Raw genomic sequence first — 26,443 nt, 5'->3', positions numbered from 1 at the left:
TTTTGGACGTAGTTTTTGGACGACTCTCATACATAGACTATCTCGCTTTCTCTCACAGCGTAAACTCATTGCATCTCTTTCTGGTTGAATAAACCGTAATCCTATTATCAATTGAACACTTTGATTGAACATTTATGATCGTTCGTTGTTAAGACGGTCACACACAGGCAAATTTTATTTTATCGATAAACATGTTGGTAACGAAAGTTTAGAGCGTGTTATTTCTAAAATTATATAATGGCTGCGAAAGCAACTACGATTAAAGAGGCGATCAAAAGATGGGAAGATAAGACAGGGCAGCAAGCTGCAACGGCTACCGAAGTTAGTTTAATCTTCCAGTGGCCCCCGATAGAAAAAATGGACAATACTCTCGCTACACTCACCAACTGCGAGTAAGTAAAAAAAAATGCAAAGAGGTTTTATTTTATCGCTTAAGATATACCAATACTCCTACCTGATAGGTTTCATAATAATTTTCGCAGTATTAAAAAGTCTAAGGACGTCTTCACACTACATTCGATTAATTTCAATTTTTAACCGAACCGAGTCCACGATTGACGGCTAGTAGAAAATTGGATAGATCTTCGAACACTGGTGGTAAATCCATTCTCAATACCGCTCAAAAATATCTAGAATATTTCGTCGTTGCCAATTTAAAATATATTATGTGCAATCGGGTCAATTTTACAGAAATTAAAAAAACTTCCGCCTTACTTTTTTTTGTATGAGTGTGTGTTCAAAATATTAAAAGATAATTGATATTTACATATCGTCACTGGAAAGGCAAAATTACGTAAGCGCCAAAATAGGTATTTTGGGTTTTTTATATATTCGGAATCAGCGTTTCATGCTGCGTCGATCTGTCTGGGTAGCATTGCGATACGAGCACTTTTTTGGCGCTTACGTAAATTTAAAAATAGTTGACTTTTTTCAATTCCAGTTTCTTAAACGACAAGATTTTGGTGTTTTTTTCGTGACTGGTGTATAAGTAATATTGTGTTCCTATATAATAACTACATATTAACTTTAAGTAAATTTGGCATTCTATAGTTTGAAAAGTATCATTTTATTAGTAATTTTGGACTACTGAAAATAAAAAATAGACTATGTATAAGTCATTTTTATTTACAGCTTTTAAAATAAGTAAGGCGTATAAGAAAAAAATGTCTTGGCATGTTTATTCAGTGAATGGCGTATAAGTAATTTTGACTTACAGTATTTAGAATAAGTAAGGCGTGTACGTAAATTTGCCTTCGCATTTTTATGCTGTTATTAAGCAAGTTTGTGGGCTAGCAGTAAGTTTCCCAGGAAGTTATTTTTTAACAATAGGTCTAAAAGTAAAACTATTTTAGAATTGATTTTATAATTTATTAGCGACCCGCCCGGCTTCGCTCGGGTGCAATGCTGAGGAAAAATGAAATTATTTATGACATCACATTAAAATCCTCAAAAATAACAGTATTTCTACACTATTTATTGGATGTTATTATACATACCTATAAACTTTCCTCTTGAATCACTCTATCTACTAAAGAAAATTGCATCAAAATCCGTTGCGCGATTTTAAAGATTTAAGCGTACATAGGGATATAGGGACAGAAAAAGCGACTTTGTTATACTTTTTAAGTTCTGTCGTTTGCATATTTAGCGCCAATTTTGAATCGAGAACTCAAAATTCACATTTGTTGGAATTTCGAATATCAAAACAATTGAAAGCATTAGGATTAATGCAATTGTTTAGTCACAGCGTTGGTTTGAATCTGTCAGGTCACGTCCGAAAATAAATCTTACAAAGAAAAAATTTCTATAACTTTCGAAGAGGCCTACCGCGACTTCAGTGTTTCAAACAGTTAAAATCTCTATTCCACGATTAAGTGCCATATCTGCGAACCATCGAACGCTGGTATTTAGAATTCGAGCGTGGACATCCGCCTTTACTGAAGATAATATCGTTGCTGTGAGACAACTAATCCTCAAAAATCGTCATACGACATACCGAGAATAGAGGCGTTATTAGGCATTTCAGGGACAACTATTTAAACGATATTGCATGAGGCACTTGGTGTGAGAAAACTAGTTTGCCGTTGCATCCCGCATTTTCTGACGATCATAAGGTAGCCCGCGTCAGATGGTGTAAGAAAACTCTTCAGAGGTTCAACCGAGGAAAGTCAAATCACGTGTACGACATCATCAGTGGTGACGAATCTTGGATTTATGCTATTATCCTGATTCCAAACAACAATCCACAGTTTGGGTCTTCCAAAACGAGTCAAAGCCGACTAAAGTTGTTCGCTCTCGAAGCACTTCAAAGAAGATGGTGGCTACCTTCGTGGAGAAAATCGGTCATGTTGCGACAATTGCACTTGAAGATCGGGGACGGTTAATGCGGATTGGTATACCACAAATTTGTTTACCACAAGTCATCGCCGAACTTCGAAAATCTAACCCAAAGCGACGCATGATGATGCGCAGGGGTGCAGGATGCTGCACCATGACAACGCAAGCTCACACACCGCTCGTCAAACGATTATTTGAAGCAGGAAAACGTAGACATTCTTGACCATCCTCCATACAGTCCTGACCTAAGCTCCAATGATTTCTTTACATTTCCTAAAATTAAAAAAGAAACTCTTCGCGGTCAAAGGTTCCAGTGCGGTGAAGAAGCGGCCAACGCTTTCAAGTCAGCCATTTTGAACACCTCTACTTTGGAGTGGAATAAATGTTAAATAATACCTGGTTCGAGCGAATGGAAAAGTGTATTAAACTTCGTGGTAAATACTCTGAAAAACAATAAGGGGAATTATTGAGGATTTAGAAATTATTGAGGAATTAAAAAGACTTGACCCTTCCAGAGACTTGACTAGACTTAGAGCCACGTATGCTTGTCCTAATTCAAACAATTATGAGCCCAAATATACTACTGCATGGTCGACTGTGCTGCCCTGCATATGTTATGTTATGTTAGTGGGCTCTGTTTTCCGCATTTAGACTCTAAGGTGGCCCATTATGCGTGTAATTGTTGACTACGTAAGCCAACCTATCTCCTTCTAGAAGCTCAGAAGCCTCCTGGGGATTTCACAGGCTTCGCGGAGCGACCCCATTCCTTTGAGGATTTTTACCCGTTATGCTGACACTCCCGTGCATTCCAGGATTACATGGGGGGCAGTTTCTTCTGCGTCCAGACAGCCTCTGCAAAGTGGGCTGTCCGTTATCCCTAAGTTAAATAGGTGCTTGTTGAGTGGGCAGTGACCCGTTATACTGTCCACTACTATTCGGAGGTCATTGCGGTTTAAGCGAAGCAGTCGGCGAGTGAATTGGATATCATAGACATGATATCCTTCGACTGTCTGCATGTGGGCAGCTGTGCCCATCTGTCGTTGTGTAGTTGCTGGGTATGGTCCCGTACCCACGAGCGTAACTGACTGAAAGGTATCGGCAGGATTGGTTCGGGTCCATATACCCTGGTGTCTGATCCTCTCCTTGCCAGTTCGTCGGCGGCATCATTACCCAGCGATCCACTGTGCTGCCCTGCATATTATGGACGGTGGATGCCAATGACAAAATTAAGGGCAACATCCTTCTTTCAGTCATTTTGTAATATCGTCCATCTTGGATTTTAAATTTTGACATAATCACAGTATTCTACTTGTGTAGCTATTTCATTTGATACCCATATTGAGGGGGTTTGGAAAAAAATGTAATCCCCCATTATGTACCGGCTGCCATCTTAGATTTATAATGTTATTGATTTTATTATATTGTATTGACATCGGAATTAAAGGTGCGTACCAAATTTCAGATCAATCTGACAACAGGAAGGTACTTAAATTGCAATATCTAATTTCGATACAAATATACCGTACGGGTTTAGCTAAATAAAACCGTTGAACCCTTTCACGGACAGAGGCCATGGGTCATTGGTGGTTCATAATAGGTAGTATGACACCTTGGAATCGGAACGTCCGTATACGTTCTGTCTTTGAAAGTGTTAAAAAGAAACTTTTACAAACAGATAACGGGTTGTACGCTATTATTTATATTTTATGAAACTTTATTTCTGGCACTTCAGTATTTTAATAGCTATTTTTATAAATCAATTGAAGTAATAAGTAATTTAAGGAGGTATTAAGAATAATTATTTGTCTCTTACGTCTTTTTACCCATGTAAGATATTACAAAAACTTACTTTAAAGAATCTTTGGTGAACTGACATAATCAATCGATCACTTTTTAGGCAATTTTGACATAATGAAAGCAGATGTGTAAAAGTCGTTACAGTAACTTTTACTCCGCTAACATTACAGTATTATTATATTTAAAGAAATATTGTCGTTCTCGTATGCATTGTCGTAAGAGCTGTAAGTAATTTTGCTTCCAAATAATATTTTAACCAGATGGCGGTTAAGTAAATTTGCTTTACTGTAAACTGAAGTCATTTTTACGTAAGCGCCACTATATCCTAAAATAGCAATCTAACTGTTATTATATGTATTGCTGGACATAGAAAATTAAAAAACAATGTAACCTTACATTGACATCATCTAAATTGGATAATTGGGTAAAAAGTTATGATAAAAAAACGAAAAAATGAAACTTTAAACGGCTTTTTCTCGAAATGGCCTTTTGGCGCTTACGTAATTTTGCCTTTCCAGTGACGATATATAAGATACTATGCAATGCGAGCAAAATACTATTCGATCCTGAAAAAAAAAGACATTTGGCGAGGGCGACACAAGAGTTTTTGGTAATTTGGCGGCATATATGAATCCAAACTGGATATTTGTAAAAAGATAAGATTCAAGGATATTTTTGAGTTTACAGTAATGATATTGACCTGTGGTCTTCGAAGAACTACCCATTAAACGATTATTAAGGAAACCATTTTATTTAAAATTTCAGAAAGTTGAGCCTTTCCACAAATATGTTGGAAAAGGTATCCAATTTGAACAGTTTGAAGAAACTTCGCATTTTATCACTCGGAAGGAATTATATTAAATCTTTTGCCGGGATGGTAAGCATTTTTATAACATATCCCATCATAAAGACATTCCTATTGGGGTGGATATACAAGGTGTTAATGACATCGTAACCAAAACTTTGAGAGATGATTCAGACCATGATTCTGAGTAAATATCAAATGGAATTTTCCGTCGCAAAATTCATATTTTATTTTTAGCTTTTTAAATTATTTTCTCAGTATTTTCAATACGATGTCACTTACACCCCGTACAAGTACATACAAGTAGGTATGGGTGTTAGTGAGACCGTAACGAATACTAAGGGGGATGATTTAGATCATGTTTCTGAGTTGATATCAAATAGATATCAATATCAAAATATGTGGATTTTCCTGTCAATGGAAAATTCATGAAAATTTTAGTGTTTTTCGTTTTTTCAGCTCCATACTTTTGCGACGGAAAATTACACTTTAATTAACAGTAATAACCAGTGCGTGTCATTGAAGTAGTGCATTAGTGGACCCACAACAGTGCTACAATCCAACAAATATTCAAGTTCGGTGCACCTAGTACCGTACAGATATCAACTTAGAATCATGGTCTGAATCATCCCTCAAAATTTTCGTTACGATGTCGCTAACACCCTGTATTGTTGTTACTGTTACCCTATTTATTTTATTTATTTATTTACTTATCAATGTTCTAGAACTATCTTTACAAGACTATCCCAATACAATAGTTCACTAGAAATATACATAATTATACAAATCTTAAAGTAGGAGCAATTAATTTTATAGTACATAGCATGTAACATATGAGGTGACCTTTCGGAATTCGGCCAGGCTACATATAAATATATCAGCCCTTTCTGCGATCTCATTAAGTGTGTGCAGTGCTCGAGTCAGCGGCGATTTGTTTGCGTCCCTGGCAACGCTGAACAGCCGAGGCATCCTTCTTCTTCTTCTTTTTGGATATAATGAAATATTGTAGGAAGCAGTAGGGGATACTTTAGAAGAACTGTGGATCTCATACAACATGATCGAGAAGTTGAAAGGAATTAACGTGCTTAAGAACCTGAAAGTGTTATACATGAGTAACAACTTGGTAAAAGAATGGAGCGAATTCAATAAATTACAGGTAAATTATTAGCTCTTCTTTTTTAATCGCTTGCCTTCGACTGACTTTCGAAAATATATACCCGTTTCAAATACCATCTAGTCAAATCAGTTACTTTTTTCTAAACGTCAAAACACAAAATTTGACTCTATGGAATTTGTATGAAAACGCACCTTATGACGTCATACAAAAAAGAAAAACGTGACAAAATGTCGCACTTATAATTATATTTTTCTTTTAATGTTCTATAACTTAAACAGAAAAAGAAAACGTTTTTCGTCACCTTTAGATCTCATTTTATTTAGTATTATCAAAAGTCTTTAGATTTTTACCACCATCTAATTTTATTTTAAGTTATATCTGTCATTTTCCAAGTCATTTTCTTATCCGCCGAAAAGGAAAGGTACGGGTAATCGACAAGCATAAAATTTATGGAACCCACGTCAATTTTAAGCACAAATCTAAAACAACCGTCTAAAAATTTTATATTGGCCAATAATCCGACAGAATTAAGTTGACAGCACACGTCAAACGGTTTGCATACCAGCGACATACTTTTTTGATTCGCCCGGGTTATTCATTCATTTACTCATTCTTCCTAAAATTAAGAGCTGTCAATCATCCGTCCCTTTCCTTTTCGGCGGATAAGAAAATGACAGGTATAACTTAAAATAAAATTAAGAGGTGTCTGCAGGAATCGGGGCCAATATGTGAATAAGTCTTCCCATTAAGTACTAAAAAGACCTGTGTCGGGAATAACTCCGTATACTTACCCTATGTCAGTTATTTAAATAGGTCATAATACTGGTGTTAGGGACACCGTAACGAATACTGAGGGGGATGATTCAGACCATGTTTCTGAGTTCATATTAAGTGGAATTTTCCGTCGCAAAATTCATGATTGTTTACTTATTTTCAATTCTATACTTTTGCGATCGAAAATTCCACTTGATATTAACTCAGAATAATGAGCTAAATGTATTCGTTACGATGTCACTTACACCCCGTACCAGTACATACAGGTAGCCATACAAGTAGGTATGGGTGTTAGTGACACAGTAACGAATACTGAGGGGGATGATTCAGACCATGATTCTGAGTTGATATTAAGTGGAATTTTCTGTCGGAAAATTCATGTAACTTTTGTTTTTTTTTTATTATTTTCCATTCCATACTTTTGCGACGGAAAATTCTACTTGATATCAACTCAGAATCATGGCCTGAATCATCCCTCAAAGTTTCCATTACGATGTCACTGACAATGTATACATTTCGGCGCGTGGGCCATTCATGCGTGGATGCCGTAGGGGCAGTCGAGCCAAAACGGCTAACACGGCAACTAATACGGGTGTCAGTCCTCTCTTAGTATTTCAGGAGTTACCATTGCTAGAAGATTTGCTGTTCGTTGGCAATCCTCTATACGATGGCTGTGAACTGGAGGCATGGCGTTCCGAGGCCGCCAGACGGCTCCCCAACCTGAAGAAACTTGATGGGGAGACTGTGCTGAGGGAAGATGACCCACCTCTGACCGTCGCTGATATGCAGGTTAGCTGATCTAGAGATGTAAGGTGGTTTTAAATCAAGAATATCGATTTTGAGCTGATCACCTGATTGTCCGAAAGTAAGATGATCCGTGCTTCGGAAGGCACGTTAAGCCGTCGGTCCCGGTTGCTATTTACTGATGTAAGTATGTAATCGTTACATAAGCCATGTCAGGGGCCTTTGGCGGCTCAGTCATAACCCTGACACCAGAGTTGATGAGGCTGGTGTTTCACCTCACAACCCACACGATAAGAGGACTCTTACTTACGCGCTATGCGGCACACAGTTAGATTTAGATTATTGTACCCATGGTATAAGAAGACCAGGTAAGCTCAATCCTATGAGAAGCCGCCATTGCTAGCCCATTGATGACGTAAGTGTTACCATTCAATTGGTATCTCCAACATTCCAAGCACGTAAATTTTATTATTGAAAATACATTAGTCAGTAATTTACTTATTACTGACTAACGTATTTAATTACTATTACTTGTCCCATATACGAAAATCATTAAAACTGTACTATCTTTTACGTACGTAAAACACCAAAAAATTCTTGCAAAGTAAATTAAAAACATTGGACGTGGGTAATTTATTTTTAAGAAATGGCAACGCAGGGTGGGATGACGTCAGCTGGGCTAACCTTGAAATGTTAGCTGTCACTTTTGAGCATACCTGCGGGCTCGGCACGACTATCTACTGCCGCGCCGCGGCGCGGCGCGGTATGGTTTAAGATATATGCAGTTTCTATCTTCTCTGCGGGCACGGTTTGACAGCGCGATCCACTATCTACCGTGGATAAAATTATAACTCGTCGCATAAAAAAATGTTGCTATCTGAAATAAAAGTGTTGTTTTTTCATTTGTTAACACTATACCCCCAATAGTGCTGTTCTAAATCATTCGTTCATTTCGTAATCTTTTTTCTTTTTTTGGTTTATAAACATGATTTTTGTCGTACTCACAAGATTAGAAAAGGATAGCGCTATACAAGTTTTTACTGTTTTATTATGAGTCTTGTGATTGTTTCAATGAAAAAAAAAAAACGCGAACATAAAAAATACAAACGAACTAAGAAAAATCCTCAACTTCTTTTGAACTTTGTGAAGTAAAAGTTTTCGTGATCTTTTTGGAAATGAACCCGCAGTTAGGGAAAAAGAAGTAAGTATCTAACTATCAAATCCGAATTGTTCTATTTGGTTTACGAAGAATCTTGTTTTATCATCATAACTTGTTTCAGAATAAGGAGTACTCTAACTCAACAAAAAATGTTGGTTGATTACATGAGTACACACCCCAGTTTTGCCAACGGGGAGTTCACTGGCCCCTTGGGCAGCCAGCAGTATCTACAGCAGTGGGAAACGCTGCGGATGCTGCTGAGGGAACATGGGCCCGACAAATCCATAGAACAATGGCGACATGTAATTATTGCTCTTTTTAAATATTGTTGTAAAATAATTTATTTAATATTTTCATTTTAGATTGTAATTATTATTATATGTATTGAAGTAAAGCACAATTTTAAATGGTAATCAAAAAAAATTCAGACTTGGCGGGATTTAAAGAAAAAAGCAAGGGGGCGAAGGAGCGAGCCTACGTAAGGCTTTGACCGCCACAGGCAATTTCATTCCTGTGCCAAGCCTCTCCGAGACAACAAATAAAATTTTAGGTGTCATTGGCACAGAGATGGCTTTTGGTATAGGTGGCGACTCACAGGAGACAGGTATTGGGGTAAGTTGGAGTGAATTAGAACATCAAATATAGTAAACAAATATTATCTTTATTCATTATATATATTTTATCATTTAAAATATACAAACATAAAAAGATAAATGAAATCCTAAAATCCAACATTAAAGTGATTTCCATTTCTAGGAGCTGCCATCTCATAAAACTGTGGAGTCGTCAATGGGTCAGTCACAGGAATTGAATAATGAAATAGAGGCAAGTATTTAAATAGCAAGCGAGGTGTACATGTTTATTTTCCTATCCAAACCCAGCATTCGGAACGTGCCCTTCAGATAACCGTTGGTGCGTTCAATAGTGTTTCGGGCTCGGCAATGCCAGTTGTCATACCGTGCCTCTGGAGAACCCACTTGGGTGTTCCTTATTGGAGTCATGAGCCATGGCTCCAACGCATAGCCAGCATCTCCTGAAAATAATGAAAGCATTTAAATATATTACTTATGTTCTTTTTTGTTACAGACTTCGTCAGGCAAGATTAAAGAAGTTTTTGTAAAGTTTTAATTTAAGACACAATAATATTGTTATTGTTATTTTTTTTGTTAAGTTTAGTTATTTTGTGCAGATATTTGTGATATGCACAGAACACGATTGTGATAGTTTAGTTTTGATTGAGTATATCTATTATAATTGTTAATGTGAATTAAACACTGATTTGTGACTAATTAAGACTGATTTACAATGATTATTTAATTATATAATTTGATCTCATTTGAAAAAAGAAATTATATAAATACCTCATATTATTGAATTTTTATTTTAAATGTAATATTACTTATTAATATTATTATTAATTTACCACTCATCTGCCGTGATACCAGATAACAGATTTGATATTGTGTCTCGCGTAAATCAGTGATTTAATAGCTTAATTTAATAGCCATCAGTCCTTCAACTCTTCCCTGTTTTCAGCCACCTCATGACATTACTAACATAATTGTTGCATGAAAGATAATTATAGAAAGATTATGTAACATACCCAATAGAAAATAGTCTCCAATCCTGTTGGTATATAGCCTCCTCATCTCATCTTTTATTACTGAGTTATTAAAAATAAATTGGTTATGGACCCGGCCTGGGTAATTTGCATTACAACTGAGGATCCGGCAGTCTGCATCACAGATCTAAAATCAACAATAAACAATGGTCAGAATACCACATCATACTGGGCTGGTAATTGTTATGTAAACATTATGTAATGGAGTAAAATGGTATATTATTTACCAGTTGCACATTGATTGACATGTAATCATGTCGGTTCTTATATTGGATTTTTGTTAACCCAGGTGGTGGGGACAAAGACACATGTGTGCAATCAATGGCACCAATTACATTTGGCACACCAAACTTCTGCCTGAATCCTCCTGCCACTTCTTGCCGAGCCTCTTCAGACCCCGGAAAAACAATCCATTTTGGTTTGAGCCTGTGAAAGTACAAATTATAATTGTTAGAATAAACAAAAATATTAAAATTGTTGTTAAATTATCATAATTCAAAATAATTTACGTAAATACTTATTTTCTATTCACCAAATATTTGCTCACTGTTGTTGGAGCCAGTGAGGTGTTTTGATCCTGACCATTACCTCGCTGGTAGTGGCCATTGACAAGTATCCGTAAGCCGGTTAGGATCTAGGAGATAATAATAAAGTCACTTAAAAATCTCAGAAAAAAAGTGTCCTCTTAAGTCAGGAAAAAAAATTACTTACCTTAATATCGGCTGGATAGCCTTCTGAATTAATGGGTGACAAATCATCCTCCAATTCCTCGTGAAGGTACCCAACCATTTCCGGCCAAGAAACTCGTTTCTTGGCAAACTATAAATATACGCGAAGTTCCTGACATCGCTCCGTTGCTCCTTTCTCTCCCTCTTCTCTTCATAAAAACTTATTAAGTTTCTGATGTAGCCCCTCGACATTTTTATTCAAAATAACTTGCAAATACTTGTCTAACGACGCCTATCTCAAGCCTATCTGCCACTCTCGGGAGGCAGATAAATATATGTCAATCGAAGTGTCATACGTAGAAATCAGACGGCAGCCATATTGGCGCCGTGCACGCACTTGGATATACTATCCACTATCGGCAAGTGACAGTTGTTAGCGGAATTGCTATCTACTCGTACGACGACGTCGTGCACGCATCGATTTAATATATCCACGTGGATAGCATTCTTTGATCCTATTGGTCCAAGCCCTCGGATAAATTCCGCGCCGCGCGGCAGTAGATAGTCGTGCCGAGCCCGCTGGTTTTCTTATACGATGATTGTACCCTAGTTTTGGTTAATCCGGGGTGTTTTACTTAATTATTATTTTTTAACGTTTACAGCCGGACAGTGGCGATGCAGTTGAAACATTGGTCAGCGCGGAAACTAACGATTAATAAAATAGAATAGAAATTGGCTCCGATTCCTGCAGACACCTCCTAATTTTATTTTAAGTTATATCCGTAATTTTCTTCTCCGGTTGATTGAGGGTAGGCCTGTGCCCAGCAGTGGGACGTATATAGGCTGTTTATGTATGTTATGTATGTAATTTTCTTAACCGCCGAAAAGAAAAGAGACGGATGATTGACAACTGTTAATTTTAAATTGAATAAAACCCACTTGACGTGTGTTGTCAACTTAAATCTGTCGGGTTATTGGCCAATATAAAAATTTGGGAGGGCTTTCAAAAGACCTGCCTAAAATTGATGTGTGTTCCATAAATTTTCTGTCCCTTTCTGTTCGGCGGATAAGAAAATGACAGGTATAACTTAATACAAAATTAGATGATGGTGCTAATTCCTGTTAATACCATCTAATTTTATTTTAAGTTATATCTGTCATTTTCTTATCCGCCGAAAAGGAAAAGGACGGGTAATCGACAAGCATAAAATTTATGGAACACACGTCAATTTTAAGCACAAATCTATAACAACCGTCTAAAAATTTTACGTCAAACGGATTGCATACCAGCGACATACCTTTTTGATTCGCCAGGGTTATTCATTCATTTATTCATTCTTCCTAAAATTAAGAGCTGTGAATCATCCGTCCCTTTCCTTTTCGACGGATATGAAAATGACGGATATAACTTAAAATAAAATTAGGCGGTGTCTGCAGGAATCGGGGCCATTGTATTACTTAGGACTTGTTAATTTTAATTAAACACTGATATGAAAGAAGCAGTGGGTTTATTTTAATATATCAATCAGGGGGTTTAAAAAGGTCATATCAAAGCAATTCATCTAAAAAAGCAGTATTGAAAATTATAAAAGTACTTAAGTGCGCAATGCAACAAACAAACCACAACAACAAACAAACCAGCAAAAAAATTTCAGCAACAAACCTTGAGTCGGTTTCAGCCCTCACTGTATTTAATCACATTTTTAAACAGGACAAACATGGCCGTAGAAAAAGAACCCCGGGACAGAATCTGATAGAACTTTGCCAGAATCATAGGGAAAGCATAAGCTTTCATTAAATGTAAGTCTCATCAGTGGAGATTCTTGTACCGGGTTCGCCCATTCTCCTTTAGGTTCTATGCAGCTTAAAACACAATATGGGACTGAGAGTAAATAAAAGAAAAAAACTTAAATTTTCAAGTGGAATTTCTTGTCGCAAAATTTATGAAAATTTTAGTATTTTTTTTCCAGTCCCATATTGTGTTTTAAGCTGCATAGAACCCATAATCAACATAAATAAATAAAAATTACTAATTATTAAAAATTATCAATGTACAACATTAATAAATAATAACGTACCTACAAGTTCAGCTGTACACAGATGAATAACCGCACGAGTCAATGGCAACCCGCGCTAATAAAGTAGGCATTACGAACAGATACTATTTCTTTCTCTGTCACCTGCAGCATAAAAATGCTCTCTCACTCTAGTCGTCAGCTCGACTCGGCGGCAGCGGCGGCGGCGCCTTTGACGCGCCGCGCTTCCGCTCAGTCGGATGCAAACTTTGACCCGAATCGCGCGAAATTTTTGAGTGTTTTGTGATAGACCATTTACTGCGCAAGAGTATGGAAGAATGTTGGATGTTTAATTAAAGAACATGGTGTTGTGTTTGTCAGTGCGTCTGATACCTACCTACCGCGGAGGAGACGCGATGTTGCATACCTACGTGACGTGACGTGTTCTAGGGTACCTAGGTACTTCATCTGGAGGAATAACATTTAAGGTAAGGTAAGAGTAGTGTTTTTAATAAATTAGGTACATTTTAATAACTGGTAGGTAGGTACTGTGCGTGAAAAATCGTGGCAGTAGGTCATCTACTTCAACAAACTCAACAAATTTAAACGTTGAACCACTAATCATCTTAATAAAAGAGTACGAAAACTTCACTAAATACCTACTGGGTATTAACATTGTATCACACACACGTATAACGTAGCCGCGCGTAGGTAGGTAGGTAGTTCTAGCGACTGTTTCGCATTGTTTGATTTACATTGCGGCGCAGTAAAATCTCAATCTTAATTAAACATTTGCGACTAGAAAAACCTACCATCGTCTTTAGTACAATCAAATAGACATTTCATTTTTTTTCATATTCATTTATTTATTTTCAATTATATACTTGCGATGAAAAGGTCGAGGTCGTTTCTATACGTATAAGTAAGCTGAATCGCCCAAAACTAGGTACACTGCGGAAAATTCCACTTGATAACAACTCAGAATCATGGTCTGAATCATCCATCAAAGTTTCCGTTATTATGTCACTGACGCTCTGTATATATATATATATGTATATATTTATCTTGTAATCGTCTCAAAAAACTCGACGATGTCTTTAGTGTTCTCACCTCCGACATATGCTATATCAACAGGCGTCTTATGTGATTTATCTTCGACAAACAAGTTGGCCCCTCTTTCCACTAGAAATTGGACTAAATCCTTATGGCCTTGCTTTGCTGCAATGTGTAAAGGCGTGCGGCCTATGGAATTCTTAGGATTAAGATTAGCTCTGTGATCTAAAAGCAGTTTCACCATATCAGTATCGCCTCTGTCGCAGGCTTTGTGCATTGGCATAGTCGCCTTTCCAACTGCAGCATTAGCAATGGCGCCGTTTTCGAGTAATAACTTTGCAATGTCTACGTATCCTTTAGAAACAGCTTCGTACAACGGAGGCCATCTGTTATCGCTTCGTCTAGCGTTGATAAATTTTTTTAGACCCTGTTCTTTTAACAGATAATTTACTAGCTTAAAACTGCCGCTGTGAACAGCCAAATGTAACAAAGTTCGATTGCCTATATCCAGAATGTTGGTGTCCATACCTGGAAAATATTGAAAAAAAAATATATAACGTAAATGAATGGGTAGTTCTACGAACATCGGAACTCGACGTCATCACATTAGAAAACTTAAACATCCCTCTCAAAATTTTAAGTTGGCCAATAACCCGACAGAAATAATTTGACAGCCAGCACACGTCAAACGATAGATGCCTATTTGATTCGCCCGTGTTATTCATTCATTCACTCGTTCATTTTCAAAAGGAACAAGGAACAGCTGTTTATCATGCGTGACTTTCATTTTTGACGGATATAAAAATGACAGGCATAATGAAGGACTTTCCAATCGACGTCCCCCAAACACACGATAGATGGCGTTGTTCACTTTTAACGTGATAATTACCTATTTTCTCATTGCCGGGGTACATAATTATTCAAAAATGTAATGTAATGGCTGAAGCATATATAAAACTAATTGTTGCTTGATATTTGGATCGCATTATGTATAGAATGATGTTGCTACCTATATTGCTTCTATTTTGATCAGAATAATAATGGGTGGAAAATGTAATTGTGCCGGGGTGTAATAACAAGGGTCATCATTTAAACCCAAAAACAAAGATAAAAATGCATATGTCAGTTATCCATGAAGTTAGAAGTTTAAACGAAGAAAAAACTTAACAACATAATTAAAGCACATAATAACGGGTTCTTACCGCGTTTAATGATATTGGCCCCGATTCCTGCAGACACCGCCTAATTTTATTTTAAGTTATACCTGTCATTTTCATATCCGTCGAAAAGGAAAGGGACGGATGGTTCACAGCTCTTAATTTTAGGAAGAATGAGTAAATGAATGAATAACCCGGCCGAATCAAAAGGTACGTCGCTGGTATGCAATCCGTTTGACGTGCTGTCTACTTAACTGTGTCGGGTTATTGACGGATGTAAAATTTTTAGACGGTTGGTTTAAATTTGTGCTTAAAATTGACGTGTGTTCCATAAATTTTATGCTTGTCGATTACCCGTCCCTTTCCTTTTCGGCGGATAAGAAAATTACAGATATAACTTAAAATAAAATTAGATGGTATTTACAGGAATTAGCACCATTAACCGCGTAAACTTAAAACAATGTATAAAACACCAACGCCATCTATCGTGTTTTTGAGGATCGCCGATTAGAAAATTCCTCATTTAAAATAAAATTAGGTGTCTGCAGGAATCTAAGTCATTAGGTACTTACCTCTTTCTTCAATTAAATATTTAGTTATATCAAAATAGCCCCTCTCGATGGCTGTACTTAGTGGTGACTGTCCATTCTCGTCTCTCGTGTCAACATCTACATTCATCTCTTCAATCAAATACTTAAGTAACTCTAAGTGACCTGGAAAAGATATAGGTAACTTTAGTTCTAGCAGCAACAGCCTCCGTGGTCTAGTGGTTAGAGCGTTAGGCTCACGATCTGGAGGTCCGGGTTCGATTCCCGATGGGGATATTGTCGAAATCACTTTGTGAGACTGTCCTTTGTTTGGTAAGGACTTTTCAGGCTTGAATCACCTGATTGTCCGAAAAACTAAGATGATTCCGTGCTTCGGAGGGCACGTTAAGCCGTTGGTCCCGGCTATTAGCCGTAAGAACACCTCCACCAACTCCGCAGTGGAGCAGCGTGGTGGAGTATGCTCCATACCCCCTCCGGTTGCTTGAGGGGAGGGCTGTGCCCAGCAGTGGGACGTATATAGGCAGTTTATATGTAGCTTTAGTTAGGACCACTCCTGACTTGTCGTGTTTCGTGGTACATAACTGATCATAGAGCGCCTCTAACCACAAGTTGGTAGTGTTACTAGGGATCGGTGATACAACTGTGTTATGATGGAAGTTGTAATATATGCGTCACGCTGTGTAAATTTCGATAGCGTGTTTCAGGATTGCAATATTGAATGGTGGCGCCATCTGTTGCATATGGGCGGAACTAGCTGGTCAACTAGTGTCATTAGATTATCTCTTACGTATTATAATAATAATTTGTGTTTTAATAAATATACATATTATTTTTTTAAGTATTATTAGTCTTATCTTAACTAGCCTGCTTGATTCCAATGCCTATTATTATTTATCTAACATAACATAGCATTACAGGTTACTATTACTAATTCCCGCGGCTTCCCTCGCGTTAAATTCGTGGGAACACGGTTCCATATAATGAGTTCCATATAAAATTTCACCCCATCTTTTATTTTAGGGAAATGGGGGATTAGAAAGAGACAAAAAATAGTCTACTATTCATCACTTAAACTATCTCCACTTAAAAATCTCGTCAATTCGTTGCTTCGTTTTGCCGTGAAAGAAGGACAAACAAATAGACACACACACTTTTGCATTTATACAAACATAAACTCACGCCCGTATCCCTAATGGGGTGGGCAGAGCCACAAGTAATCAAAGACAACTTGCAGCCACTGTTGATACGATGTCGTAAGCTGGATATGATAAACCTTATGGTAATAAGGGATCAGCCTATCGCCAATAACAATAATGGCCCCGATTCCTATAGACACCTCCTAATTTTACTTTAACTTATACCTGTCATTTTCTTATCCACCGAAAAGGAAAGGGACGGATAATTGACAGCTCTTAATTTTAGGAAGAATGAGTAAATGAATGAATAACCCGGGCGAATAAAAAGGTATCTCGCTGGTATGCAAACCGTTTGACGTGTGGTGTCAACTTAATTCTGTCGGGTTATTGGCCAATGTAAAATTTTTAGACGGTCGTTTTAGATTTCTGCTTAAAATTGACGTGTGTTCCATAAATTTTATGCTTGTCGATTACCCGTCCCTTTCCTTTTCGGCGGATAAGAAAATGACAGATATAACTGAAAATAAAATTAGATGGTATTTACAAGAGTTAGGACTATTATTAGTATAAATTATTCTAACTAAATAAATTAAGAACAGTTTGGTATTGTACCTGCGAATGCCGCACCCTGCGCAAGCGACCTTCCTTTGCCTGAGAGCACGTTAACGCACGCCCCTTTCTCAACCAAATATTTAACCACATCTATATTCAATTTATTACATTTATTAAACGTCGCCATGTAGATTGGCGTCCATTCCTTCTCATCTCCTTTTTTATAATCCACTTTTTCATTCAGTTCCTCCACAAAATACTTGATTAAATCAAGATGGCAGTAAATCGCGGCGAAATAAAATGGCGGCCAGTTTTCGTAGTCTAAAACTTTGTGGTCAGCGTTACATTCGTTTACCAGATATTTTAGCATATCTAAACGTCCACTTCTAGCAGCGTAATGAACTGCTGTCCTTTTCTTGTTATCTTTGGCGTTGATGTCAGCATTTTTGGTCAATAAATACTTAAGGATTTCAAGATGGCCGCTATATGCGGCAAAATGGACGGGCGTCGATTGTTGCCCGTCTGTCACGGTGACTGAAACGTTTCTATCATCTACAAGATACTTAACAATATCCATATGCCCGTTATCCACAGCTAAGTGTAAAGCTGTGATGTTATTTCGGCTCTTGAACTCGGCGTCTACGTCCTTAAATCAATAAGAAACATTGTTAATACTTATATAAAATTTTGTACCAGGTGAGAGTTTTATTTACGTGACTTATTGTAGATTTGCCGTATTAACTATTTGGCCGAACAAATGGGGGAGCGCTGAGAGCTCTCACCCGGTACAGAATTTAAGACAATAGGCCTGAGGGAAGCCGGCTCAGGGCGTCGTCTGAAGTGATTATATTTGAAAGAATGAATAACCTTAGTGGGTCGATAGCGGTAAGTGCCGAGCGCTGAATGAGGGAAATCATCGACCACGTCTTGGGGGGTCGGTGTCTAATACCATCTACGGAAAATTTACAAAAAGCCACGTCAAAAACTAAAATTGTGGATACCTTTTCCTCGATGAGATACCTGACGACTCCCAAATGCCCTCGCCCTGCTGCTAGATGAAGTGGGACAATGCATTCTTGATCGCAAATGTTATAGTCAATCCTCACTACCTCTGTCAAATACTTGAACGCCTCCACGTGTCCATATGCAGCCGCTAAGTGCATCACTGTCACTTCATGGTCATCACTAAAGTCATCAATGTCAAACTTCATACGAGCCTTATTAGGGTCCCAATTCGGTATATGTAAAATCGACCAGTGGAACTTTAAAGCTGCCATGAAGTCCAGTTTACAATCATTGATTAGATATTTTATCAAATCTAAGTTTCCTGATTCTGTTGCGTTGTGGAGTAGCGTCCCATTATGGCAGTTGGCCATGCTGATAAGTTTAGCGTTCTTTTCTATTAAATATTTTACTATGTCCAAATGTCCTTTCTTAGCAGCAAGACTGGCTGGCGTATCTTTATACCGATCACAAGCCAGTACATCTAATTGCTTAACTTCCACCAAATATTTGACTAATTCTAAATGTCCACGCATAGCAGCCTCGTGAATCATACTCCTTTTATCTGGGCCGTTGTAAATTTTGTTAATATCTTCAAGTGACTCAATATCACCAATTATATATTCGACAACGTTTTTATGACCCATTAATGTCGCTGATTTTATTAAGGTGTTGTTTTCGTTGAAATTGTAATCTATTTTTTTTTCTTCTAAAAAGTATTTTATCACGTCCAAGTGACCTCCAATTGCAGCAACTTCTACTGGAGTGAAATTATTGCTGTCTTCGATATTAAAATCTGCTCCATTGTCGATTAAATACTTTATCATATCTAACTTGCCCTTAAAAGCCGCGTAATTTACTGTATTGCCATGTTTTCCTTTCGCATTCACGTTTGCACCGTTTTCAACGAGCAGTTTTAATATATCGAGGGAATTCATTTTCTGAATTGCATACCACAACGCGGTGCGACCTAAGCTGTCGACTTTGTCAATTTCCACAACGGTAATCAATTTTTTTACAACATTTGTAAAACATTCTCTGCAAGCTAATTGTAGTAATGTTATTTTTAACGTGGATACTTTGGTTTCAACGCAAAAAAGATGGTTTTTATCGAATTTGGCTTCAGCCCATACATTGTAAGTATTTTCGAATGATTTTGTATTTAATTTGCGTTTCAATGTTTCAAATATACATTCGTTTTCGCAGTTGTTGTCTATAGATGACAAAATAGCTACCCAGTCTTCCTCTTTCATGCTATGATTTGTTTCGGAGGTGACGTCCATTTTTCTTTTCAACTGACCTAAAAGTTAAAACCATAAATACAGGCTGTTAGTGTGAAAATATTGAACCTTTGTGTATTATAACCTGTATCTGGCTAGATAGTTTCTGGTCGTGTACTTATTTAAGTTTTGAATCACTTTTTGTCAATCAATGGTGTTTCTATCTTAACAATGGTTATGGGCGAATAAAAATCCCAAAAAAGTAGAAATATGGTTTGCTAGACAGACAACGAAATACACGAGTATCTAAAGATTCCAACGGTCGCTGAAGTTATCAAGCACTACCAAAAGAAACACCTAGACCGCTTGGCCAGTCATCCTAATCAGTGGCGGATTTACAAATTTGCCGCCAGTAGGCTATTCAAATTTTACCGCCCCTATTGACCTCTGAAATTCGATACTAATTATAGTCGAGTGCACAGCGCTACCAAAAACACGGCACAAAGTTAGCAAAATATGTTCGGTTGAAGCCCGTACAGACGTAAGAATGTTCAGTATACTGTGCATTACTAAAATGTTATAACTCTTGTCACTTGTTTCTTTGTGTATAGGTATAATATCTATTATTTTACTTCTGTAAGACAAAAAAAAATTTGGGCCAAATTTGCCGCCCCCTAAAATCTGCCGCCCTAGGCTTCAGCCTACTCAGCCTACTGGTAAATCCGCCACTGATCCTAATCCTCTTGCTTCTGAGCTTTTAGATCCAACTAATGTTATAAAGCGCTTAAAAAGAAGCCACATTGTGTAATGGAGGTAAGCTACGACGCTGGTCGTTGCTACAGTCACGCCACCTTTCATACGTCAACACAACTGCTCATAGTCTGTCGACTGATCGTAGTTAAACCAATAAAAAAAAAAAGTAGAAATGCGAGTATATTTTTGATATGAAAATAAAGTGAACAGCTTTTTTTTTTTTTTTGACGTGACTTGTTGTAGATTTGCCGCAGATGGCATTAACTACTTGGCCGGACAAATGGGGAGCGCTGAAGGCTCTCACCCGGTACAACGTTTAAGACAACAGGCCTGAGGGTGCCCAGTTGGGCGCGAACCTCGGCTCAGGGCGTCGTCTGAGAGGAAGAATATTGAAAGGATTAATCGACTCTAGTGGGTCGATAGCGATAACCGCTGAATGAGGGAAATCGTCGACCACGCCGGCGGGGTCGGTATCGGGGTTCAAAGTGAACAGCGTGTATAAACGTAGTGTGTTGTTTTGAACCACTTTTTGTCAATCAATCGCGTTTCTATCTTAACAATTAGTGACACCGTACCGAATACTGAGGGGGATGACTCAGACCATGATTTTAAGGAATTCAGTGTCGGAAAACTAATGTAATTTTTACTGGTTTTTTTTTAATATTTTTCAGTTCCATAGTTTTGCGACGGAAAATTTCACTTGATGTCAACTGACAACCATGGTCTGAATCGAGTGGCGGCCCTAGGGTGGCGCCGTTTCAGAGGGGGGGGAGGTAAATCAGCTAAGATGGGACCACCCTGGCCGGCAGCCCCGGATCTACAGGGAAGTAACTGGATTGGGCATACCTGCCCTGTGAATTAGACCTCTTACCGGATACATAAAGCTCATACAACGAGATGCGAATAAAATAGGCATCTCGCTGGTATGCAACCCGTATGACGTGTGCTGTCAACTTAATTCTGTCGGGTTATTGGCGAATATATAAATTTGTGAGGGTTCTTAAAATTTTATGCCTGACAATTACCCGTCCCTTTTTTTTCGGTGGATAAGAAAATAACAGGTAGAACTTAAAATTAGACGGTGACTACAGAAATCAGCAGCATTACCCATGGTATAAGAAGACCAGAGTTTTCTTATCCCATGGTTTTCACTTTAAGGCCCGATTCCTGAGGAAACCTGCTAATAGTAACTAGTCAAATCAGTTATATGTTACTACACGTCAAAGCACGAAATTACAATGGAATTTGTATGAAAAAACACACTGTGACGTCATAGAAAAACGTGATAAAATATCGGACTTATTATTATGTGTTCTTGATTAAAATTCAAAAATAAGTTATTTACCAAATGTAAATAGTTTTTCCACAGTCTTAATATCTTTCTTTGTTTAGTAATCAGAATTTAATAATTTATCTTGAACCTAGTACACGACCCAATTTTATTTTAAGTTATACCTGTCCTATTCTTATCCGCCGAAAATAGAAAGGGACAGATGATTGACAATTTGTTTTTTTTTTTTTGACGTGACTTATTGTAGATTTGCCGCAGATGGCATTAACTACTTGGCCGGACAAATGGGGAGCGCTGAAGGCTCTCACCCGGTACAACGTTTAAGACAACAGGCCTGAGGGTGCCCAGTTGGGCGCGAACCTCGGCTCAGGGCGTCGTCTGAGAGGAAAAATATTTGAAAGAATTAATCGACCCTAGTGGGTCGATAGCGATAAGCGAGGGAAATCGATTGACAATTTGTAATTTTAAAATGAATGAATGAATAACCAGGTAAAAGTAAGTAAAATATTTATATAGGGCGAATAAACTAAGAATCTCGCCGACGTGCAACCTGTTTGACGCGTGCTGTGAACTTAATTCTGTCGGGTTATTACCCTATATATAAAATTATCAATATTCAATATTAAAAAAAAAACAATAATTTAACAATTCAATTTGTAGTTTCACCTATAAATTCTCCTTTGACAAGGTTGTCAAATATCCTATCTACATACCTAATTAACAATAATTTTATACATGTTTTCTGGAAACACATATTAATGCACTTACCGTCGACAAATTAATTAAACTTTAAATAAGAAAATAAAACAGAATGCCGAATTTACACTGAATTTACTGAAGATAAACACCAAAAATGTGATAAACAAAGGTGTGACCAGTTTTGGGAAACAATAATCTGCTAAATTATTATTAGTAGAATAGAATATAATAAAAAAACTTTTAAAAAGTTATGATTTTTAATAAATAGGTAAAATTAAAGTCGATTTATTTGTTGTTTCAATGATATAATTTATGTCCTTTATACAAATTACGATGATAATTTTATTGCTGTTAACAAAAGGTGAGATACTTCAGACGATGCCAGTCTGTAATGTCAGGCACAAATTGCCTTGATGCTGTAAGTGGATGATATTTTTATCAGCTCGCCCCGGCTTCGTAGGACCCTGATACTGACCCCGCGGGCGTGGTCGACGATTTCCCTCATTTGGCGCTTACCGCTATCTACCCACCAGGGAGAATTAATTCTTTCAAATATGATCCCCAGACGACGCCCTAAGCCGAGGTTCACGCCCAACTGGGCTCCCTCAGGCCTGTTGTCTAAAAGTTTGTACCGGATGAGAGCCCTCAGCTCCCCATTTATCCGGCCAAATAGTTAATGCCATCTGCGGCAACTCTACAATAAGTCACGAGTCACGTCAAAAAAAAAACGCCCCAGCATCGTCAGGGTGATTTTCATCTAATTGTAAGATCGCACAGATTTAATTCCAGCGCGGACCTAAACTAATTAGTTTAAATCAATATAGATGGCGCTGTACAGATATTTCATCGTTTAACCTCTTTCATCTTTGTTTTTGGGTATAAATGATGACTCTTTTTATTATACCCAAGCACAATTACATCTTTCACCCAGCCATTATTATTATGATCACAATAAAGAGAAAATATGTAATTATCACCTTAAAACTGAACAACTTTGGTGACCGTAGCCTAGAAAGTCAGGTTTAGATCATAATTGGTTATCACGCGCTCAGCTGTGAAGTAAAACATCGTGAGGAAATCCACATTCCTGAGAAATGCGTTATGTGACCTAACCTGAATTGGGCTGGTTTCCTTTCGCGGTTTGGTAGGTGGAGGACAAAAAAGGAAACAAATCCGGATCTATGTTACTTTCAGGTTAGATTATCAGACCCTGAAAAACAGTATAACCCTAGGCCAGAAGGCAAAAGGTGATTTCTTGAGATTAGTCTGTTTTATTTTTCAATTTAATTAGATAATCTTACAATAATATTTACAGACAATCTTCCATAATCTTCACACTCTGAAATATACGTTTATAGGAGTGCTACAAATTAGTTGAATACCGATATTTTAAATTTCAGAAGATTAGTAGAAAAGTTGTTTAATAGCCACACTGACAATAATATCGGGGAATTTGGTGATTCACTTTTCAAAGACAAGAGAGATCATAGGGGAAGTACCAAGAAGTACAGATTGCAAGGAACTGTGAAGGAACCTATATGAGCATTTTCAAAAATAAGTGTACTCCCATTTTCACGTTGTCCCTCGTGTTTGAAGTCTAATAACTAGTAAAATTTACTTCTAGCTAATTATTTTAATTATTGAGATACATTAAATATATTCTAAACTAATTAAATTCTAACAAAATTTTCATGGTTATGAGGAATTATTTAAATAAAATGTAATTTTTTATCACTAAGTACTAGATTTTGCCGTGTCCCCCACTCAAACTGATAAATGTTTGAAGAGATTCTTAAAACTTTTTGTACTAGGGTATCATTTGATGTTTGGTATTGGTTGAAGTTTTCTAAAGGTTCTCTCATTTCCAGTAGTTTATAATTTAAATCTTGTGCTTATTTAAATATAGTTAAATTTTTTCAAAAGTCTTAAAAAGTGTACCGACCGGACATGTCGGGTTTGTCACGACTAAAACTGCCTATTGAAATTATTTACGGTAGCTATTTTCGTTTTATAATGGCAAAATTATCCTTAATTTACCGGTCGCCATTTAAAAAAAGACTAGTGACAAAATATATTTTGTGACGCGAGACGTGTTTTCTGGTATTCCACGGCCGTCAAAATTTTATCTGTCGGGTTTGAAACGATATAAAATCAGATTCAGGTGAGTTTTATTTTATTAATTTATTCAGAAGATGAACTATATTATAATGCAAAATTATTTACATTTGGTGACAAGACTAGGTATTTTTTTTCCTTTTAAATATCGGTTTGAATACAAAATGGGAACAGAGCGTCACGTCAGTTTTGCGACATTTTTCCCTGTGACCTACAGGCTGACTAGTAAAGTCGCAAAACCGACACTATAAAGCTGAGACTACATACTGAAAAGGTTTTAATTTTTTTAGGCTTAACAATGCCACTAACTAGTGCAGAACGGTCTCGGAGATATAGAGAAAAATTTAAAAAAGAAAATCCCGAGAAATTAAACGCCCAAAGGTTAAAAAATTTACAAAGAATAAAATCGAAGAAGAAAAAAATATCTGAAATGAATGAAGAAGAAGCTGAAAAAAGAAGACAAGTTTGTTATTTGTTAAACTAAGTAATCTTGATTTTCAAAAAGACTGTTCCCATTCAGAATTGATAATTATTTGGTTAAAAACTTAAAATTTGTGTAAGTATATCTTTTATTTTATTCACTTACATTTTTGGGTTCGGTTTTCTCCTGTGTGAGCCCACCCTTAGAAAAATTCGTATGTCAGTTTTGCGACAGTCCCTCATTTTGCGACGAAGAAATTCTTAGATTTTTCTAATTTTCAATATGGAGAGTTGCTAATAATTTATATTATTTATTAAAATGATTTTAATATTCGGTATCACAATAATTACTTTGTTTATTAAACTAATATTCGAAATTAAATCGTAAATATAATGGTTGCCTTGGTATCAGCTGTGACAAAACCGAACGAAAAACTAGCATATTTCGTGTTTTATAGATTTTATGACTATGTATATATTTTTTTCATAAAATATCTTTGGTAATCTTCATAACACAACTAAAATCATATTTATATCTTTCTTATAGTTACAGACCAATTATTTTTTAAGATAGTCGCAAAACTGACATTTTTTTCGCCCGTCGCCCTATAATTTAATAATTTTTCGTAAAATAGATTAATCTGTTAACAACTTCACATAATTTCATAAACTATCGCGTATCTTAATAATATCTAAATCAAAATATCTCCAACAATGTCATATTTTTAATTATAGCTAAAATTCAGACGTAGTACACTTAATTTTGAAAACGCTCATATACGTAATTATTATATCGAATAAAATCAAGCCATCGATTTTGGTCTTTTTATGGTGTCCTCGTTAACCTTGTTAAAACCATCTCAAGTCACAATTGGGTAGTTTCCAACTAGTCAAATCAGTTACTTTTTTCTAAACGTCAAAACACGAATTTATATGAAAAAGCAACCTTTAAAGCAAGAAAATAAATATTATAGAAAAACGTGACAAAACGTCACACTTATGCTTGTTATTACATTTTTCTTTAGTAAAATTCATAAATGTAAATTAATAAATAGAAAATACCATTACATCTGTCTTTGAATTTTATAATTTACCTATCTTTGATATAGGAGGCTAATCTATTGTTCGGCTCTTGGTGTGTGTGGACTGTGTAGGTGTAGTAGATGGTACCAGGTCGAGGGTTCTACTTCCAAGTGCAAAACACCGGTTTATTCCTTGTGACTATTTATTTATATTTTTGTAATTGTTAAATAGACTTTCGCGGGAAGCGTCGGCCATTCAATTCTTGGTTTTTTCTTATAAAGGTTATGGCCTGGAATCAAGTCCTTTGGGCCAACTCTTCGTTTCATGTCTATTAAATTATTTGTTAAAAATATTTTATAGTTTTGTCAGCAACACCAATTACAATATTTATAACAGCAACACTTAGGTAAAAAAAATAGATAAGGTTATGTCTTTTA

General features: G+C 36.7%; 4 protein-coding genes across 4 annotated transcripts in view; 2 read left to right on the top strand and 2 right to left on the bottom strand.

Moving 5' to 3' along the window:
- LOC126379483 (zinc finger protein ZFP2-like) overlaps nucleotides 1-700 on the bottom strand; it is a 122,914-nt gene extending 122,214 nt beyond the window's left edge. The window contains exon 1 of the mRNA XM_050028249.1: nucleotides 455-700. The gene's annotated coding sequence lies outside the window, so the exon portion shown is untranslated. The remainder of the gene's footprint in view (nucleotides 1-454) is intronic.
- The window catches only part of LOC126379611 (protein LSM12 homolog), a 59,136-nt gene that overhangs the window by 24,797 nt on the left and 7,896 nt on the right, over nucleotides 1-26,443 (top strand). The window lies entirely within an intron of this gene.
- Nucleotides 162-12,496, top strand: LOC126379599 (dynein axonemal light chain 1). Its single transcript, XM_050028415.1, has 5 exons — nucleotides 162-392; nucleotides 4,900-5,011; nucleotides 5,949-6,095; nucleotides 7,449-7,619; nucleotides 11,685-12,496. Exons 1-5 carry the CDS (start codon nucleotides 238-240, stop codon nucleotides 11,736-11,738), a joined length of 639 nt encoding a protein of 212 aa, XP_049884372.1. The 5' UTR covers nucleotides 162-237; the 3' UTR covers nucleotides 11,739-12,496.
- Nucleotides 12,514-22,589, bottom strand: LOC126379398 (ankyrin-3-like). The gene is made up of 5 exons (XM_050028136.1): nucleotides 22,518-22,589; nucleotides 18,485-19,785; nucleotides 17,544-18,129; nucleotides 15,820-15,960; nucleotides 12,514-14,618 (listed from the first exon to the last, which is right to left on the bottom strand). Exons 2-5 carry the CDS (start codon nucleotides 19,766-19,768, stop codon nucleotides 14,098-14,100), a joined length of 2,532 nt encoding a protein of 843 aa, XP_049884093.1. The 5' UTR covers nucleotides 19,769-19,785; nucleotides 22,518-22,589; the 3' UTR covers nucleotides 12,514-14,097.

The sequence above is a fragment of the Pectinophora gossypiella genome, chromosome 29 (assembly GCF_024362695.1).
Source record: "Pectinophora gossypiella chromosome 29, ilPecGoss1.1, whole genome shotgun sequence".
In the NCBI taxonomy this organism is placed as follows: domain Eukaryota; kingdom Metazoa; phylum Arthropoda; class Insecta; order Lepidoptera; family Gelechiidae; genus Pectinophora; species Pectinophora gossypiella.
Note: the sequence above shows the minus strand (reverse complement) of the source record. Positions and strands in the feature narration are given on the sequence as shown.